At 37.2% G+C, this 20,304-nt stretch overlaps 1 protein-coding gene across 2 annotated transcripts in view; it reads left to right on the top strand.

Annotated features, from left to right (window-relative positions):
• The window catches only part of TMCO1 (transmembrane and coiled-coil domains 1), a 46,342-nt gene extending 32,364 nt beyond the window's left edge, over positions 1-13,978 (top strand). For both annotated transcript variants that reach the window (XM_067728509.1, XM_067728508.1), the window contains 2 exons: positions 536-680; positions 13,401-13,978. In XM_067728509.1, coding sequence (XP_067584610.1) covers positions 536-680; positions 13,401-13,499 — 244 coding nt within the window. In that variant the 3' untranslated portion in view covers positions 13,500-13,978. The remainder of the gene's footprint in view (positions 1-535; positions 681-13,400) is intronic.
• The last annotated feature ends 6,326 nt before the right edge of the window (positions 13,979-20,304 follow it).

Here is a 20,304-nt window from a genome sequence, read left to right as displayed (position 1 = left end):
TGTAATATTGCAACAGCCTGAGTAATGAAGCAGCTATGAGAATCCAACATTTTTCTATTAAATAAAACATTAAAGAGATTGGGGGTAAAAAAGCCTTTCTTCTCACTAAATTCTTTTTCTGTATGGAACATATATTTTCCATAAAAATATTTGTGTTAACATACTGAATATTGCTACCTTTTAAATGATTTGATAAATGGTTTAAATTTTCTGTTTTAATTTATAAAACAGTAATATTGATAGATATAACCTCTAAATAAAACCTCTTTAGGGTCCTCAATAATTTTTCAGAGTGTTAAAGGATCCTGATAGTGAAAAAATTAAGAATCACTAGTTTAGAAAAAGATTGATGGGAAAAATCTAGGCGCCCTTCCTTACATCCTTATATTTCAAGTCTCTTTTTAGAATATCATCCTTTCTTTGTTTTTTAGAGATCAAGGGACTTAGAGTTCTATTTCTGTCCCAGATTCTTCTCTGGAACTAAGAAGCTTGTCAGTCTTCCAAAAATAACAGTTCTTTGTTTTGTCCTTTTTAGATTTGATGGTAGAGTGGTGGCAAAGCTCCCTTTCACCCCCCTTTCCTACATCCAAGGACTGTCTCATCGAAATCTGCTGGGGGATGATACCACAGACTGTTCCTTCATCTTCCTGTATATTCTCTGTACCATGTCAATTCGACAGGTAAGTGACAACATCCACTATTTAATATGTATATCCTTCCTTGCTGTCACACCCTAAATTAGTGTCTACTTCTGTAATACTGGAAGTGTCTACCTGTTGCTACTGAGATCTTTCAGTTGCTTGTTTTAGAATTCGAGTATCATCTAAAACTGTTTTAAATGTATGTAGGTCTAGATTACTGATCCTTAGGGATGGGAAGTAGCCATAAAATCAAACATGGTTTCCACATCCCATTTTTAGAGCTCTCAAGTTTCTTCTTTATTGCAACTATCTAAAGGTAGGAAAGTAAAGAGTAGGTTTTGTCTTCCCACTATCATTTCTTCTTTATTATACACCAGTGCCTTTTGGCACTTCAGAAACACAAATAAACAAATAATTTGGTGACTTGAAGTTAGTCACAGTTGAGATAAAGTCTGGCTTGTAGAATTTACATTCAAGCAACATGATGGTCAGACATTCATAGTGAAAAAGAGTGAGAGCTAAGAGATACATATAAGGTTGTGAGAGCCTGGAAGAGAGACATAACATTCAATTAGTGGCAGACGATTCAGGCAAAAAGGTTGAAAGAATGAAGCGGCTTTTGAGATGGGACTTTAAAAAGTGAGAGAGGTTAATTAAAGTCTCTGGCTCCAGAACTCTTCATATTTCAAGGCATTATTCAGTTTTTGAACATACTGCCACTCAGCAGGCATTATAGTGGGGAGGTTGGCACATGCAATAAGTATGAACATGATTCTTTCAATGATTGTTACATAAATGATTCAGAGTTATTTTTCTTCTTCTTCCTCTGAATATTGTCTGTGGCAGCAGGTTTTTTGATTTGTCTGGCATGTGGGAATCAATAGGAAATGGAATAATAGTTTGAAGGTCACAAAGATCTTCATGATCTTACCACTTAATACTTTCCTTCCCTCATCTCTCACCTCATCCAACACTCCAGCCATTCTGACTTGCCTGACAGTTTCCATGTTCCGCTTACCCAGACTCATTTTTTGTGAATGCTCTTCCTTCTATCTGGATGTCTCCCACCTTTTTCTGTTGCATATTAAATGCAACCAAGTTTCCAGGCTTCCTGGAATCATTTTCTGACACTTGCTGCATTCTGAAGGGTAGATATATGACCAGATGCAGAAATCTCAGAAGATTATCACAGTAGTCTAGCAAAAAATCACTATGTTCTAAACTTACAGTGATGGGAGGGTTGAAAAGGAGAGGACAAAGTTGAAAAATATATAGAGGTAAACTAGCAGAACTTAGTGATTGATTTAATGTGAGAAAGGAGAAACTAAGGTAACTTCAACATTATGGCTTTGGTGACCAAATGGAGGATGGGAGTAGAAGAAAGAGAAGTAGGTTGGTTAGAAAACATGCTGTTTGAGGTGTTTGTGAGGCACTTAAGTGGGTATCTCCACCAGGAAGTGGTATTCTTGTGTAGCCGAGGTGTATACTACATCTTTTGACATGCTTTAGCATTTTGGCTTATCCGAGGTGAAAGCCAAGACAGCGACAACATGGATCTCTTTGTTGGTTTAACAGGGGTCATTGATAACTAGAATATTGCTCTTAAATTTGATTATTTAAGTATGAAATATTAAAATTATAGCTAAGGTCAAAATATTAATAAAAAATGATGTATACATGCTACTTTAAGCAACAAAGAACAATTCTATTTTAATTACATGCAGATGTTACTACTTTATTTGTGATGGCTCACGACAGTTTTGTGGTTTTTTTGTGTTTGGGGGTTTGTTTTTTTGGGGCCAGCCTCGCGGCTTTGCAGGATCTCAGTTCTCTGACCAAGGATTGAACTCAGGTCATGGCAGTGAAAACCCGGAATCCTAACCACTAGGCCACCAGGGAACTCCCTCACAATAGTTATTTTAGATGCACCATTTGCACTGCTACCTGGACATTGTTACCTAGAAATCACCATCTGAACTGTAAAGGTTTTTTTTTTAGTGAAATAAATGTTAAGAATGATCATTGAGAAAGTTCAGCTCAAGCTGGTCTTTAAACTCCTTTCAGTTATTTCAGAAAGTCTGGTGAGGTGTATGTGTAGCAATTAATTTTATCAGGAATGCCATGGTCATTTATCGTGGTGGTCAGCAAACTTCTTAGGTTTGCTGACCACCATGTAATGGTCTAGATCAGGGGTCCCCAACCCCCGGGCTGCGGACTGGTACGGCATGTTAGGAACTGGGCCGCGCAGCAGGAAGTGAGCTGCAGGCAAGCGAGCGAAGCTTCATCTGCTGCTCCCCATCGCTCACATTACTGCTTGAACCATCTCCCCGCTGCCCGTCCATGGAAAAATTTGTATTCCATGAAACCAGTCCTTGGTGCCAGAAAGGTTGGGGACTGCTGGTCTAGATGATAAATACTTTTGTATTTACTTTTCAGACCATACAGTCTCTGTCACAACAACTTAATTCTGCCATTATAGTATGAAAACAGTCCTAGACAATATGTAAATGAATGAATGTGGCTGTGTTCCATCAAAACTTTATTTATAAAAACAGTCAGGGGCTTCCCTGGTGGCGCAGTGGTTAGGAATTTGCCTGCCAATGCAGGGGACACGGGTTCGAGCCCTGGTCCGGGAAGATCCTAAGCCCATGTGCCACAACTACTGAGCAACTAAGCCCATGTGCCACAACTACTGAGCCTGCGCTCTACAGCCCGCGAGCCACAACTACTGAAGCCCATGCGCCTAGAGCCTGTGCTCCGCAACAAGAGAAGCCGCCACAGTGAGAAGCCTGCGCGCCACAATGAAGAGTAGCCCCCGCTAGCCGCAACTAGAGAAAGCCCGTGCGCAGCAATGAGGACCTAATGCAGCCATTAATTAATTAATTAATTAATTTTTAAAAAACGGACAGTAGACCAGCCATGCTAACTCCTGAGAATACAAAAAAAAGGTGAAAGGTGTTGGGTGGGGAGAGAAGGAGCAGCAAAAAAAACACACAAAAATTCAGTGTGTTTGTTTTCAGCCAAGGAAGATATATATTCATACTTTTAATTTCCGCTTGTCCGAGTCTATGCACTGATATTAATAAGAGAAAAGTATATAGAGCTCTAGTATAGGTATTCTGAGATATTAAAAATCTTTGAAAAATCACTAAAATGACCTACTTTTATCATTTTTATTAGCTGCCAATAGTTTCTTATTCTGTTCCTCATTGGTTGTTAGTATGTATACTAACAGGAGGATTATGAACTTATTTCCAGTCTGAAATACTTTAGTATTTGAAGTGTTACTATGGAATATATGCTTCTTTCTTTGAATTAAAATTCCTTTCTCTTATTCCCTTTCTCTTTCTATGTTTTGTTTTGTTGTTGTATTTGTTTTTTAAGATCTTACATTGCATAATAGTTGACTCTGTAGATGCATGTGAAATGATCCGTCATAAAATATGAGGCTTTCAGATTAGAGATTGTATTATGATTCCCTCAATGAAGCCATTCTTTTTTAAAAATTAATTAATTAATAAATATATATATTAAAAAAATTTTTTTTGGCTGTGTTGGGTCTTTGTTGCTGCACATGGGCTTTCTCTAGTTGCACCGAGCGGGGGCTACTGTTCATTGTGGTGCGTGGGCTTCTAGTGATTTCTGAATTTCCTGTATATACCTTAAAGTGTAGTGTGCACCTAAAAGGCAGGTGTGAAACAAACAGTAGATACTACACCCAAATATAAACTTGGAAAATTGGGGTTATACCACTTTTTACTCCCTAAAACAATGTGGGAAAATTCATGTTGCCCCCAACCTCCAGTAGGAATTGTCCAACTTTGGGGTTTTTACCAATCTAACAGATAAGAATTGCTCTCTCATCGTAGTTTTAATTTGCTTATTTGGATTGAGCATCTCTGTTTGTCTAAGAACTATTCATGTATTTTTTTTCTTTCTTTGGTAGGCGAGACACCGTGTATGCTTTTTGCCTATTTCGCTATTGGGTTGTTGGTCTTTTTCTTAATTTTTAGCTCTTAGGGAGGTTAGCCCTCTCTGTGATCTAAGTTACTAGTAATTTTTACGAATTGTCATTCGTGTTTGTTTTACTTAGTATGGTTTTTGCCATGCAAAATTTTGTTTGCTGGAGGTTTTTAGTTGTTTTTTTTTGTTTTTCTTTTCCTTTTTTGGTCTTTAACTAAAGTTATAAAGAAATTAATAAATAAATAAATTAATAAATAAATAAAGAAATTCATCCTTGTTTTCTTCTAGTACATTTTGGTTTCATTAAGTCATGGTTCGATGCATTTGGAGTTGACACTGGTGTACCTTATTTATTCTTTGCTCTTGTACTTTGCCAACTATTATGTGATTTTTATTAGGGAAAACATGGATTCATTTGAGATCAAAGGTTGCCTATCCCTTGTTTTCAAAGACTGAGGAGCCGGAGGGTCAAAAGAATGCAGTAAGGTTAATGATTATTCTTGAATCTAGTGTGTATATGAATAGCACGAAGCCCTGTCAGCAGCCTACTATTAATATTTTCTCTGGAGTGCCTGTCTAAATTCCTCTTTGAAATTTGAAAGTCTGTTCAGATCCCAGTGCAAGTGTTTGGCTGGGGACACTCCTCCTTTCTTCACACCTTGTGTAGATAATTAGGGTTTTGCAATGCGCAGGTGTCATAGAGTGGGCTAAGCATTGTGATCTGAACCCCTAGAGTAAAAGAATATGGAGGAGTGGGTCAAAATATATGTGTCATACCTATAGAGTGCCAAGGTTTAAACTTGTCAGTGTGACCACCCCTCGTAGCAGTTTTCCTGAGGAATCCTCAAGGCAATGCTCTCTTATGTCCAGAAGCTACTTTCTGGTTTCCTATATTCAGTAATTCCAGTGCTTTTAATCTTTCTTGTTTATTGTGGTAAAATAGACATAACATAAAATATGCTGCTTTAACCATTTTTAACTGTACAGTTCTGTGACATTAAGTACATTGTACGTTGTCATATGACCATCACCACTATCCATCTCTAGAACTTTTTCATATTCCCAAACCGAAAATCTCTGCCCATTAAACACTAAATCTTCATTACCCTCTCCCCTCAGTCCCTGGCAACAACCATTCTACTTTCTGTCTCTGTGAACTTGATTGTTCATATTTGTGAATTTGACCTCATATAAGTAGAATCATACTTATGTCCTTTTGTAACTGGCATGTTTTAAAGGTTCATCCATGTTGTAGCATGTGTCAGAATTTCTTTCCTTTTTAAGGGTGAATAGACATTCAATTGTATGTATATACCACATTTTGTTTATTCATCTGTCAAAGGACAATTGGATTGCTTCTACCTTTTGGCTGTTGTGAGTAATGCTGCTGTGGACACAGGTGTATAAATGTCTGAATTCCTGTTTTCCCTTCTTTTTGCATATATACCCAGAAGTAGAATTGCTGGTCATACTGCAATTCTATGTTTAATTTTTTGAGGAATCAACATACTGTTTTCCACAGCTACTCATCATTTTACCCAGTACTGTTATCTTAAGGCTTCAGTTTGCCACCTGTTTGAGACCATTTTTAAAAGAATACAAGTAATTTCTCATGCTTTTGTTTCAGTAAGTGAAAACCATAATTTCATTCACTCAGGGTTAATGTTTATGCTGAATGTGTAAAAACAAAATGTATTTTATTCGTTACCTCCAGCAATGGTAGGGTGGCCTTGCTTGTTTTAATGGGGAAGTCTTCTTGTAGTAAATTAGAATATAGCATCTACGGGAATGAGAAACATTTCTGTTATTCATGTCCTTAAAGTGTCAACGGTTTTAATTGCTGAAGTGAGTAGATAGTTCTATCACCAGGTTTCTGGAATTTGTTTTAAACACCTTATATTTGTGAAAGATTATGATATTTACATATGTCAGTTAATAACATCTCTACGGTATTAACCAGAATCCACTTCCTTTACTGAGAGTGGTAGTGTGATTAAATCAGCTAGCTCCAGTCCCTTCGTGACAATACCCCAAGGGTAGGAGTGTGCTAACTGGTTTAAAAAAAGGTGTCACCCTAAGAACAACTACTGAAAACAAAAAAGAAAACTGCTAACTTTCTATATCATGCCCCCTTATTATGATGGAGGTATAATATTAGGTTGAATTAAGGGTATCTATCTGCTTCAATATTTTTTTCCCCTATCTATAAGAGAACTTACTATCACATTAATAATAATCCCTTGATAGAGTCCTCTGTTCATTTATTCATTCAACAAAAGTGAACACATATGTGTATCAGGCTCTGTGCTGGATGCTTAGTATACAGTTATAAAAAAAAAAACTGACATATACTTATGGTCCTTGCCCTCATGGAACTTATGTTTCTTTTGAAATAAAAAGGTTAATTTTCCCCACCTGCAACTTCACTTCTAAAGAAATCATTATCAAATATGAGGGTATAGAAGTACATTTAAAATTATTTCTGTTATACTAATCATTCAGAGTGGAGGCAGATTAAACAAAGATTAAATTTTAAACCTATACTAAGGCAATTTTATGACATTACTAATTCACGTAAGTATTTGTGAGTCTGGTTTTTATCTATTACTTATTTTTTTCATGTTCTGGTATGTTAGTGATTATATGATTCACCACTGACTTAAGAGTTTTCAAGGAGGCACTTCCCTGGTGGCGCAGTGGTTAAGAATCCACCTGCCAATGCAGGGGACATGGGTTCGAGCCCTGGTCTGGGGAAATCCCACATGCTGCGGAGCAACTAAACCTGTGTGCCACAAATACTGAGCCTGCGCTCGGAGAAGCCCGCGCACCGCAATGAAGACTAACCCCTGCTCTTCGCAACTAAAGAAAGCCCCACACAGCAACAAAGACCCAATGCAGCCAATAAATAAATAAATATATTTTTAAAATAAATAAATAAAAGAAGTTGGAAATTTAGTGACATTCTATCATTTGGTCTTCTTATTGCTTTGTGTAGTGGATTTTTAGAGGGGAGCATGAAGGAGCTATTTTTATTATGAAAGAAATACAGACATTCTCCAGCTTTACTAAGGGGAAGTAACCTACTAATGAGTGATTTTTCTTCATAACCTGTTTTTAGATTTCTTTTTAAAGTACAGCATGGTCTATAGTATTGTGAGTGATTGAATGAATGAATGAAGTATTTTATGGCAAATATAATTTAAATGAGTTCTTGAAGTTGTGTCTTCATATTTAAATATTATGTGATATTCTGACAGTGTTATCTCAAATATAAACACATCAGTAACAATTATTCTTTTTTTGAATATTTAAATTTTATTTTATTTATTTTTTAATACAGCAGGTTCTTATTAGTTATCTATTTTATACATATTAGTGTATATATGTCAATACCAATCTCCCTATTCATCACACCACCACCACCCCCCGCCGCTTTCCCCGCTTGGTGTCCATACGTTTGTCCCCTACATCTCTGTCTCTATTTCTGCCCTGCAGACTGGTTCATCTGTACCATTTTTCTAGGTTCCACATATATGCGTTAATATATGGTATTTGTTTTTCTCTTTCTGACTTACTTTACTCTGTATGACAGTCTCTAGATCCATCCATGTCTCTACAAATGACCCAGTTTAATTCCTTTTTATGGCTGAGTAATATTCCATTGAGTATATGTACCACATCTTCTTTATCCATTTGTCTGTCAGTGGGCATTTAGGTTGCTTCCATGACCTGGCTATTGGAAATAGTGCTGCAGTGAACACTGGGGTGCATGTGTCTTTTTGAATTATGGTTTCCTCTGGGTATATGCCCAGTAGTGGGATTGCTGGGTCCTATGGTAGTTCTACTTTCAGTTTTTTAAGGAACCTCCATACTGTTTGCCATAGTGACTATATCGATTTACATTCCCACCAACAGTGCAAGAGGGTTCCCTTTTCTCCACACCCTCTCCAGCATTTGTTGTTTGTAGATTTTCTGATGATGCCCATTCTAACTGGTGTGAGGTGATACCTCATTGTAGTTTTGACTTGTATTGCTCTAATAATTAGTGAGGTTGAGCAGCTTTTCATGTGCTTCTTGGCCATCTGCATGTCTTCTTTGGAGAAATGTCTATTTAGGTCTTTTGCCCATTTTTGGATTGGGTTCTTTGTTTTTTTAATATTGAGCTGCATGAACTGTTTATATATTTTGGAGATTAATTCTTTGTCTGTTGCTTTGTTTGAAAATATTTTCTCCCATCCTGAGGGTTGTCTTTCCATCTTGTTTGTAGTTTCCTTTGCTGTGCAAAAGCTTTGAAGTTTCATTAGATCCCATTTGTTTATTTTTGTTTTTATTTCCATTACTCTAGGAGGTGGATCAAAAAAGATCTTGCTGTGATTTATGTCAAAGAGTGTTCTTCTTATATTTTCCTCTGAGAGTTTTATAGTGTCCAGTCTTACATTTAGGTCTCTAATCCATTTTGAGTTTATTTTTGTGTATGGTGTTAGGGAGTGTTCTAATTTCATTCTTTTCCATGTAGCTGTCCAGGTTTCCCAGCACCACTTATTGAAGACTGTCTTTCTCCATTGTATATCCTTCGGTTTGTCCTATATGGCCTTTATTATGTTGAAGTAGGTTCCCTCTATACCCACTTTCTGGAGAATTTTTATCATAAATGGGTGTTGAATTTTGTCAAAAGCTTTTTCTGCATCTATTGAGATGATCACATGGTTTTTATTCTTCAGTTTGTTAATGTGTATCGCATTGATTGATTTGCATATATTGAAGAATCCTTGCATCCCTGGGATAAATCCCACTTTATCATGGTGTATGATCCTTTTAATGTGTTGTTGGATTCTGTTTGCTAGTATTTTGTTGAGGATTTTTCATCATGGATTATCATCAGTGATATTGGATTTATCATCAGTGATATTGGTCTGTAATTTTCTTTTTTTGTAGTATCTTTGTCTGGTTTTGGTATCAGGGTGATGGTGGCCTCATAGAATGAGTTTGGGAGTGTTCCTTCCTCCGCAATATTGTGGAGGAGTTTGAGAAGGATAGGTGTTAGCTCTTCTCTAAATGTTTGATAGAATTCATCTGTGAAGTCATCTGGTCCTGGACTTTGTTGGAATATTTTTAATCACAGTTTCAGTTTCATTACTTGTGATTGGTCTGTTCATATTTTCTATTTCTTCCTGGTTCAGTCTTGGAAGGTTATACCTTTCTAAGAATTTCTCCATTTCTTCCAGGTTGTCCATTTTATTGGCATAGAGTTGCTTGTAGTAGTCTCTCATGATGCTTTGTTTTTCTGTGGTGTCTGTTGTAACTTCTCCTTTTTCATTTCTAATTTTATTGATTTGAGTCCTCTCCCTCTTTTTCTTGATGAGTCTGGCTAAAGGTTTATCAATTTTGTTTATCTTCTCAAAGAACCAGCTTTTAGTTTTATTGATCTTTGCTATTGTTTTCTTTGTTTCTATTTCATTTATTTCTGCTCTCATCTTTATGAATTCTTTCCTTCTACTAACATTGGGTTTTGTTTGTTCTTCTTTCTCGAGTTCCTTTAGGTGTAAGGTTAGATTGTTTATTTGAGATTTTTCTTGTTTCTTGAGGAAGGCTTGTATTGCTATAAACTTCCCTCTTAGAACTGCTTTTGCTGCATCCCATAGGTTTTGGATCGTTGTGTTTTCATTGTCATTTGTCTCTAGGTGTTTTTTGATTTCCTCTTTGATTTCCTCAGTGATCTCTTGGTTATTTAGTAACATATTGTTTAGCCTCCCTGTGTTTGTGTTTTTTATGTTTTTTTCCCTGTAATTGATTTCTAGTCTCATAGTACTGTGGTCAGAAAAGATGCTTCATGTGATTTCAATTTTCTTAAATTTACTGAGGCTTGATTTGTGACCCAAGTTGTGATCTCTCCTGGAGAAGAACTGTTCCATGTGCCCTTGAGAAGAAAGTGTAATCTGCTGTTTCTGGATGGAATGTCTTATAAAATCTATCAGGTCTATTGTGTCATTTAAAGCTTGTGTTTCCTTATTAATTTTCTGTCTGGGTGGTCTGTCCATTGGTGAAGTGAGGTGTTAAAGTCCCCCGCTATTATTGTGTTACTGTCGATTTCCTCTTTTAGAGCTGTTAGCAGTTGCCTTATGTATTGAGGTGCCCCTATGTTGGGTGCATATATATTTATAATTGTTATATCTTCTTGGATTGACCCCTTGATCATTATGTTGTGTCCTTCCTTGTCTCTTGTAGCATTCTTTATTTTAAAGTCTATTTTATCTGATAATGAGTATTGCTACTCCAGCTTTATTTTGATTTCCATTTGCATGGAATATTTTTTTCCATTCCGTCACTTTCAGTCTGTATGTGTCCCTAGGTCTGAAGTGGGTCTGTTGTAGACAGCATATATATGGGTCTTGTTTTTGTATCCATTCAGCGAGCCTGTGTCTTTTGGTTGGAGCATTTAATCCGTTCACGTTTAAGGTAATTATTGATATGTATGTTCCTATTACCATTTTCTTAATTGTTATGGGTTTGTTTTTGTGGTCCTTTTCCTCTCTTGTGTTTCCTACCTAAAGAAGTTCCTTTAACATTTGTTGTAGGGCTGGTTTCATGTTGCTGAATTCTCTTAGCTTTTTCTTGCCTGTAAAGCTTTTGATTTCTCCATAGAATCTGAATGAGATCCTTGCTGGGTAGAGTAATCTTGGTTGTAGGTTCTTCCCTTTCATCACTTTAAATATATCATGCCACTCCCTTCTGGCTTGTAGAGTTTGTGCTGAGAAATCAGCTGTTAACCTTATGGGAGTTCCCTTGTATGTTATTTGTTGTTTTTCCCTTGTTGCTTTCAGTAATTTTTCTTTGTCTTTAATTTTTGTCAGTATTATTACTATGTGTCTCAGCGTGTTTCTCCTTGGGCTTATCCTGCCTGGGGCTCTTTGCGCTTCCTGGACTTGGGTGGCTATTTCCTTTCCCATGTTAGGGAAGTTTTCAACTATATCTCTTCAGGTATTTTCTCGGGTCCTTTCTCTCTCTCTTCTCCTTCTGGGACCCCTATAATGCGAATGTTGTGTTTAATGTTGTCCCAGAGGTCTCTTAGGCTGTCTTCATTTCTTTCCATTCTTTTTTCTTTATTCTGTTCTGTGGCAGTGAATTCCACCATTCTATCTTCCAGGTCACTTATCCATTCTTCTGCCTCAGTTATTCTGCTATTGATTCCTTCTAGTGTATTTTTCATTTCAGTTATTTATTGTTCATCTCTGTTTTTTTGTCTTTAATTCTTCTAGGTGTTTGTTCTTTAATTCTTCTAGGTCTTTGTTAAACATTTCTTGCATCTTCTCGATCTTTGCCTCCATTCTTTTTCTGAGGTCCTGGATCATCTTCACTATCATTATTCTGAATTCTTTTTCTGGAAGGTTGCCTATCTCCACTTCATTTAGTTGTTTTTCTGGGGTTTTATCTTGTTCCTTCATCTGGTACAAAGTCCTCTGCCTTTTCATTTTGTCTATCTTTTTGTGAATGTGGTTTTTCTTCCACAGGCTGCAGAACTGTAGTTCTTCTTGCTTCTGCTGTCTGCCCTCTCAGTAGCAATTATTCTTAATGATAAAGTATTAGGGAGTGTATACTTCAGAGGAGCCTAGATATAGATATTCTCATAGTGCCTTATGCACATTAGGTACTCAGTAACTGTTGAATGAATGAATGCATATAAGCTAACCTGCCTACCCTGGGTTAGATTTGGTTCTGAAGAACAGAACTTTAATAGAGGAGGTACTATGTAAGAAAACCCATTAGATTAAGAGTCCAAAAACATGGGTTTTAATTCTAACTCTGTTCTTCATTTAACTTTGTAATTTTGGACAGGCCATCCTACTCTTCCAAGTTTTAATTGGAATTTCTCAAATATAAAATGAAAGACTTGAGCAAAAATAATTAGATGATCTTTAAGGTTTTTCCCACTTACAGGTGCTGTACAATATCTTAACTGACCTTATTTACCCTCTCCACATTCATGAACCCCTTCCCTCCCTCTTTAAAGCAAACCACCTTATCCCCACATCACACTGTCCACTCCTGTGCTCTTTAGAACTCCTCCACCTGTCTGCTCCCACCAGTTGAGTCATTGCCTTCCAAGAGCCAATTGTGTTTATCCCTAAACTGTTTATGCTAGTTTTACTCATTGTTGCATTTATGTTATTTAATTTAATGTTATACTAACTGATGAAATCTGAGTATAAAATAGTCTTTTCTATGAGAACTAGTTTCATAAAGTTGAGTTTCTAAAAAAAAAACTACTGAATTAGATTTAAGTGAGACAGCTGAAAAGATGAGGGGTTGTGTAGAAACCTAGGAGGATTCTGAACTTAGATTACTTTGCAAAATTCTGATTTCTCTCACTTCTTTGAAGACATTGATACCGAATATTTCAGTTCCAGCTGATACTGAATATTTCAGTTTCAGCTTCAGACGGTGCAATAATGACTAAATCCAGCTATAAGCCCCATACTCAGAGAAGAAGCCTTCCTACACGAAATAGCTAATGAATGTACTTTGTGTTGAAATAAAAGATTACCTCTTTTTATGATTTTCCACTTGAAAAAATCAGCTTCTTTGGTTAGTAGACCAAGATCCTATGAGGGAAGAGGCCTTTTACTGTTCTGTGATCTCTATAACATTGTAGGCCTTTTACAAAATAAGTAGTAATCGTCCTGTTTTAGGTCATATTAGTACTTTTTATTTGTAAGGTTTCTGTTTATATGAGATCTATGTTAAATACTTTTCTCTATATCTCATTAAAACCCAATTTTTATTCTGTTTCCTTCACAGAACATCCAGAAGATCCTTGGCCTTGCCCCTTCACGAGCCGCCACCAAGCAGGCAGGTGGATTTCTTGGCCCTCCACCTCCTTCTGGAAAGTTCTCTTGAATTTAAGAAGAACCCTATAATTCCTGTCATTCTTTTTAGACACTCAAATAAGACCGGCAACTATTTTGTAGCAAGAGCCATAGGCAGCCTTAGCACTTGGGCCACTTTCTAATTTTGAGTTATTTCTAGGTTTTTTTGGATATGATTCGAATGAGAATGGCACTCAACAAACATGATAGTGCTTTTGGTCACAGATTAATTTTTTTTAAACAAGTGTTTTGATTAGATAAGCACAGGTGATGTTTATGTAATGAGAAACAAATTCTTATTTTGCTTACACAAATATTTCTGTGGGATCAACTTTCAAGTATGTGCTGTGTGCCATGTACCATGGAAGTTGGCTCTCTATGAGCATTTAGAGATCTGGAAGAAAAATTTAGTTTATGTAACTCTTATTTGGAACAATTTGTTGTGTGTTTTTTTCAACCCAAATATATGACCTGAGATCAATAAAAGAGGCCAAAATTTTAGCTATTTCATCTACAAGGAGAGACGTGTTTTGTTTTGCCATATTTCTAGATACATATTTTTAGTAATCTGAACATAAGGGAAAACATTGGCGAGGAAGGGGCAATGCTGTTTTTGTTTTTTCTCGCCCGTCCCCCCCTACCCTGGGGCAATGTTTAAATGTAATATTTTATCATACTTGCTTCATATGCTCAAAATACAGAGTTGCCCTGTTATAGGAATTCTAAAGCATGAGAGGAAAGGAAGGTAATAACTCACGGGAGTATAAAAATGAGGGTCCTCAGCAGTTTCCTTCATACCCTAGTACAATCTGTTGGATTCTTGGGAAGGCACTCAGTCCTCCCCTGGAGGCAAGGTTATGGTTATTTGTGGTTAATCTTGCAGACCTTCCTTGTAGTCACAGTGGCCTTCGGTTCCTGCCCTGCTCCTTTGTAAAGGATGAGGGGATGTTTATACCATGATCTCCCCCCCCCCCCGCCCCCGAATCCATGGAATTAGAAATCTTATGTGGAGTGATAACTCTAGTACTAAATGTTTACTTTTATCAGTAGTGTCCTTAGATGCATGTATTCTACCAGTGAGAAAGGTACATTATTTGCAAAGTAACAACTGTTAAACCAACAGCAAACTTTTCAATGGCATCAAGTCCAGAAGACAGTGGGATAATATTTTGAAAGCTGGGGAAAATAATTATCAACCTAGAATTTTATGTACAGCTAAACCAGAAGTTTGGGAGCAAAACTGGGGAAAATATTTTCAGAGCTACAAAATCCAAGATAGTTGAATTATTAAAGGGTATATTTCAGGGACGGGGAAGAATACCAGGGGGAAGGTGTGGGATCGAAGAATCGATGGTCAACACAGAAATTGATAAAATATATGGATAAATTTAAATATTTTATGGATTATCTAGTTTAAGCATTATCTCGAGACAACCCCACAAAGTAATTACTGTTCTTGCCCTCATTTAACAGATGAAGAAACTGAGGCAAGAGAGGTTAAGTAACTTGCTCAGCATCCCTTAGCTAGTGAGTGGCAGAGTTAGGATTCGAACCCAAGCAGTTTAAAGCCATGTAGTCCAGGCTCTCAAATGCTATGTTGTATTATAACATCCCAATATAGCATGTGGTGAGTCTCTTCCCATCTCTTTCCCTTATCTCCTCAGCTAGAGTATATGAGCTCTAAAGTTGAGGCTTTGTCTTTTTTGGTGGTTGTTCTTGTTTCCTCAAAGCCATCACGTGGGTGGGAGGGAGCACAGCAGGAGCTCATTGAAAGCAGATGAAATGGAACAGAAATCTCTATTGCAAGGTTACCTTTATCAGAAAAGATGCCTGATAATGGATAGTGATAACTTCTAATGGTCTTTTCTCCATGTCATTAACTGTTCCAGGCAAAATAATAATTAAAAGGGTGATAAAGAAGGAAATGATGATCATGATAACAATGATGAGAAAATGATGGAATATCTAAAATAAAGCATAAAAAGAGAAGAAACCACACTCAAAATTCTGCTATTACCTTGTAAAGTGAAAATATATAGTTCATCCTCCCATCAGCCCTCTTAGGTTTTGAAGCTGGTGCTTTCTAATCAGATTTCTAATGGATGTTGAGGTTTTCATAAAGTATATTTCAGTGGAAGAGGGTAAATAAGAGGGAGAAGTAAAAAAGGAGAAGGAAGGAGGAGAGAGAACATCTATTCACCCTATTCCTAAAAGGACACAATAGCAGGGATGTATGCAGAGGAAGCAGAGCTATCACATCACAAGAATGTAAACTCAAGGAGATACTAAGGGCTACTGTAGCCTCACAGTTAGCTTTTTAATTTACTTGCCCTGAAAAATTTTCAAGACTAGTCATTTGGATGACTCTAAATCCAGACCATCACTGAATTAGTGGAGATGACATTTCAAGCCAGAGAAGCCTCTGAACAGCTCTCAAAACACGTGATTTGGCTACTTTGCTTATGTAAAGGGTAGATTGTCCCCTTCCTAGTTAAAAAAAAAAAAAATCAAGCATTATTAATATTTACCTTAGGCTACTCAGGTTGTGCTCATAATATACTTAGTAGTAAACTTTTTAAAAATTCAGGTAAACCTAAATTTATTAACAGATAAGACTTCAAAATCTAAGCCAGTTTGAAACCTGGAAAGCAAACGAGTGTACTCATATGCCTTTGACCAGATTGTGGTTCCTCTTCTCTCATTTGAAAATTATTCTCTTCAGTTTGTCTAGTAATTTAAAATGACATCAGTGGGTTGATGAGCATCCAGAATTTTCCCTTACATCCAAATCAAAATCATTTTGTCACAGGCTAGTGTGTAGTAGGGTTTTTTCAACATAACTTAAACTTATATTGTGTATTTCAGTCCTGCCCTTCAATACAAGTAAAAGCACCATATACTTTCTCCTTTTTTGGATTAATTCTGCTTAAGTTACAGTCTTTTATTTTCTTTGAATTTACTTCTTGCTTTGAGTTTTAAAGCTTTTTAGAATGGGGAAAAACCTCAAAAATAAATGAAAGTTAAAAAAATGTATAAAGAACACCCAGATACTGATTATTCATCTTCAGCAATTAATTAATGGCCAATCTTCTGTCTACGTGTTCTTCTATTCCTCTTATATTATTCTAAAGCAAATCCTAGGCATTGTATCTTTTACTCATAAACGTTTCAGGGCTTTAAAGAATATCTATATCTCTATATATGTCTCAGTACCATTTTCACACTTTAAAAAATTGACAATTCCGTGATAGGATAATTGTCTATAGATGTCAAAATTTTTTACAGTTTTTTTGAATCAGTTGGTTGACAAGCGTTGTAAATCTCTTCTAATCTATTATCGTGGTTCTCAAACTAGAATACATCAGAATCACCTAGAAGCCTTAAAACACAGACTGCTGGGCCCTACTGCAGAGTTTCTGATAAGACTGCAGTGTAGCTTGAGAACTTGCACTTCTAACAAATTCCAGGGTGACACTGATGTTGGCTGGTTTGCAGTCCACTCACATTTTAGTTCTGCACTATCTCTCTTTCTTTTCCCCCCTTGTAATTTATTTGTTGAAGAAACTGCATTATTTCCCCTGTAGGGTTTCCCTCAGTTTGAAATTTGCTGATTGCATGCCTGTTTTACACACTGTTGCTTGTCTCTTTTTGTAATGTTAGCTTTTGCTAATCACTAATTACTAATAATTAGGGATTGAAAAATTATGATACTCTACTATCTCTTCATTTATTAGGTAAAAGTACCTCTATAGGTAGAAGCATCCCTTCATATACCGTTTGGTTACCCAGTGTTAAATTTTATAGGAAAGGCAGACTAAATGCATGATTATCTGGTTTTCAAAATAATGAGCTGTTCACTCTAATGCTCCAGGGGTGAACAATGTGTGTGATTAGCAGTTCATAGGTTTAAACATACTTGATTCATTTCAGTTCACTGAAGTTATTTTTCTTGCGGATGCTCAAATTGTCCTATTTTTGGCCAGCGAGAGGCTCTTTAAGCTGGCTCCTGGGACTGTTTGACATGACCCTAGTTTTCATTGGTGGCATCCTTGCTAAGTGATATGACAAGATGTTCCAGGGCCACCTCATATTTCCTGCCTGAGCAGAAGGCAACACTTTCTTCAAGGAGGCCTGATTATTTTTACTGGGGAATGGTATCTGGAGACTGCAGTCAGAGCATAAAGATGCTCGTTGAGACTGGGTTAGTAGGTTTCTAGGCGCTTTTTGTGGACTAAGATAGGGAATACGTTTTGTTGTTGTTTTAAGGTAAAATGCATCATGCGTTTATACCAGTACTCTATGCCCCTCTTAAATTCCGAGCTACAGAGTTTTTCCTTAATTTCTTTAACCTGTGTCTCTCTTAATTCTCATGCTAAGAATTCCAGTTTTCATTGCCAGAAATGATGGAATATCATATACTTAGTCTTTAGCATAATCCCACAATATCCACCCCAAAGTCCCAGAATATCAATACCAACATTACTACCAACAATATAATTACTGAAAATAATTGAAGTTTTTTTGGGGGGAGAGTGGGGGGAGGTTCTTTAAAATACATCCCACTCCAGGTATACAGTCAGATTACTGAAATTTCAGATTATGTGGAATAGTTTCTTTTTTGAATTTCTCATTCATGTCCTCATCTCTGTCCCCTAAATTTCCCTGAAGTAGCCTCCCAGGTAGTCTCCTTTACTCTGGTCTCTCCTGGCTCATCATCCATCCTGTAAAGTCAATAATCTTTCTAAAATATAAATCTACTTGTGTTGCTCCTCCAAGGAAAGTTGTCCACCGGCTCCCAGTAACCTGTAAGTAAATGTAGACTATTTAGCATAGAAAATCATCCTAGTCTGGATCTCCAGCCTCTCCCACCCCTAGGATCTACCCTTCTCCCATCCCTGTCTCGCATACATCCTAGGATCTAGTCAAGCAATTTATTTTTTAAATTCTGCATTTTTCACATTTTTCGACTTTATTACCTTTGTTTTCTCTGCCTGAAATATTCTTTCTCTTATTTGCCTGATTTTCTCATGTTTCCTTCTCAACTCAACTCAAGCATCTCCTCCTCCTAAAGGTTTTCTCTGACCTTTATGTGTTAGGTTTCTTTTCCCTATATCTGTTTGAGCTTTTCGTATGAGTCATTTATTAAAAATGGGCAAATCTCTTTAACTGTCTAAGCCTCAATGGCCTCGTCTGGAAAATGGGATGAACACTCCAGTTAAAACTGTCATATCCAACATCACTCATCTGAGTCTTCAGCTAGATTCTCTTAGTTCCCTCTGAAAACCCTGCTGCCTGCTGCCCACAGCACACTGGACACTCTCAGCCGCACGTATGCACTTTAGCTCTTACCAGGGAATTGTATAACGTTACTTGTTTTACTTGTTAATTTTAATTATGTACACTAAGTATTGTGTAAATTAATGAAATATGAATGCAAAAAAGAGAATTGTGTCTATGAAAACTAATTTGAATGGTTTGGAATGACTCAATAAAAGCAAATTGCTAAAAATAATTGCTTTGACTTACATATGGGTAAAATAACAGAGACTGAAAAAAGTAATAAAAGTTTAGAAAGATTCAGTACTCATATTCATTCTTAGTGTTTTAGTTCATACTTCACTTTAAAGAAACCAAAACTGGAAATCAGAGGTGATACATTTTCGTCTTAAAAACATTTTATTTTAGGGCTTCCCTGGTGGCGCAGTGGTTGAGAGTCCGCCTGTTGATGCAGGGGACGCGGGTTAGTGCCCTGGTCCGGGAGGATCCCACATACCGCGGAGCGGCTGGGCCCGTGAGCCATGGCCGCTGAGCCTGTGCGTCCGGAGCCTGTGCTCCGCAACGGGAGAGGCCACAACAGTGAGAGGCTGCATACCACAAAAAAAAACCCACAACATTTTACTTTAGGAAAGCATTGCCACAAAACATGGAATTTTCATCATCACAAGTTCTGTTTAGGGACTTCCCTGGCGGTCCAGTGGTTAAGACTCCATGCTTGCACTGCAGGGCACGCGGGTTCAATCCCTGGTTGTGGAACTGTGATCCCACATGCTGCGCGGCATGGCCAAAAAATAAGATTAAATAAATAAATTTTTAAAACTCTGTTTAAATTCTTGCAGTCTTTGAAATCTTTGAGTTGCACATGTTTGATTCTGTTGTTTTATTGCTATAAACTATGCATGGAAAATAAAATAAAGGGTTCTTTGAACACTTATTATGGGTTTAGTGTATACAAAAAAAGAAAAAAGGGACTTCGCTGGTGGCGCAGTGGTTAAGAATCCGCCTGCCAACGTAGGGGACACGGGTTTGAGCCCTGGTCTGGGAAGATCCCACGTGCCGCGGAGCAACTAAGCCCGTGCGCCACAACTACTGAGCCTGAGCCCTAGAGCCCACAAGCCACAACTACTGAAGCCCGCATGCCTGGGGCCCATGCTCTGCAACAAGAGAAGCCACCGCAACGAGAAGCCCACGCACCACAACGAAGAGTAGCCCCCGCTCGCCGCAACTAGAGAAAGCCTGCGCGCAGCAACGAAGACCCAAAGCAGCCAAAAATAAATAAATTTATTAAAAGAAAAGCGAGACCCAAAAAACTAGGCTCATATTCAGGGAAAAAGCCTTGACCCTACATCAGAAGTGAATAGGTATATATTTGTTATAAGTTAGAAGTGTCTGAAGTACATACAAAATTTTTTCATGATTCTGTAATTAACTTTTTAGATTAACCTACAAATTACATCAGCGACAACCTACATCACATCAGCGACATGGATTTTTCCCTCATAGTGTTTTGGATGGATTATATAAAGCAATTGACATTATGCCTCGCATATTGAGAGCAT

The sequence above is a fragment of the Pseudorca crassidens genome, chromosome 2 (genome assembly GCF_039906515.1).
Source record: "Pseudorca crassidens isolate mPseCra1 chromosome 2, mPseCra1.hap1, whole genome shotgun sequence".
NCBI classification, from domain to species: Eukaryota; Metazoa; Chordata; class Mammalia; order Artiodactyla; family Delphinidae; genus Pseudorca; species Pseudorca crassidens.
The sequence above is the reverse complement of the archived record's forward strand: the minus strand, read 5'-3'. Positions and strand labels throughout refer to the sequence as shown.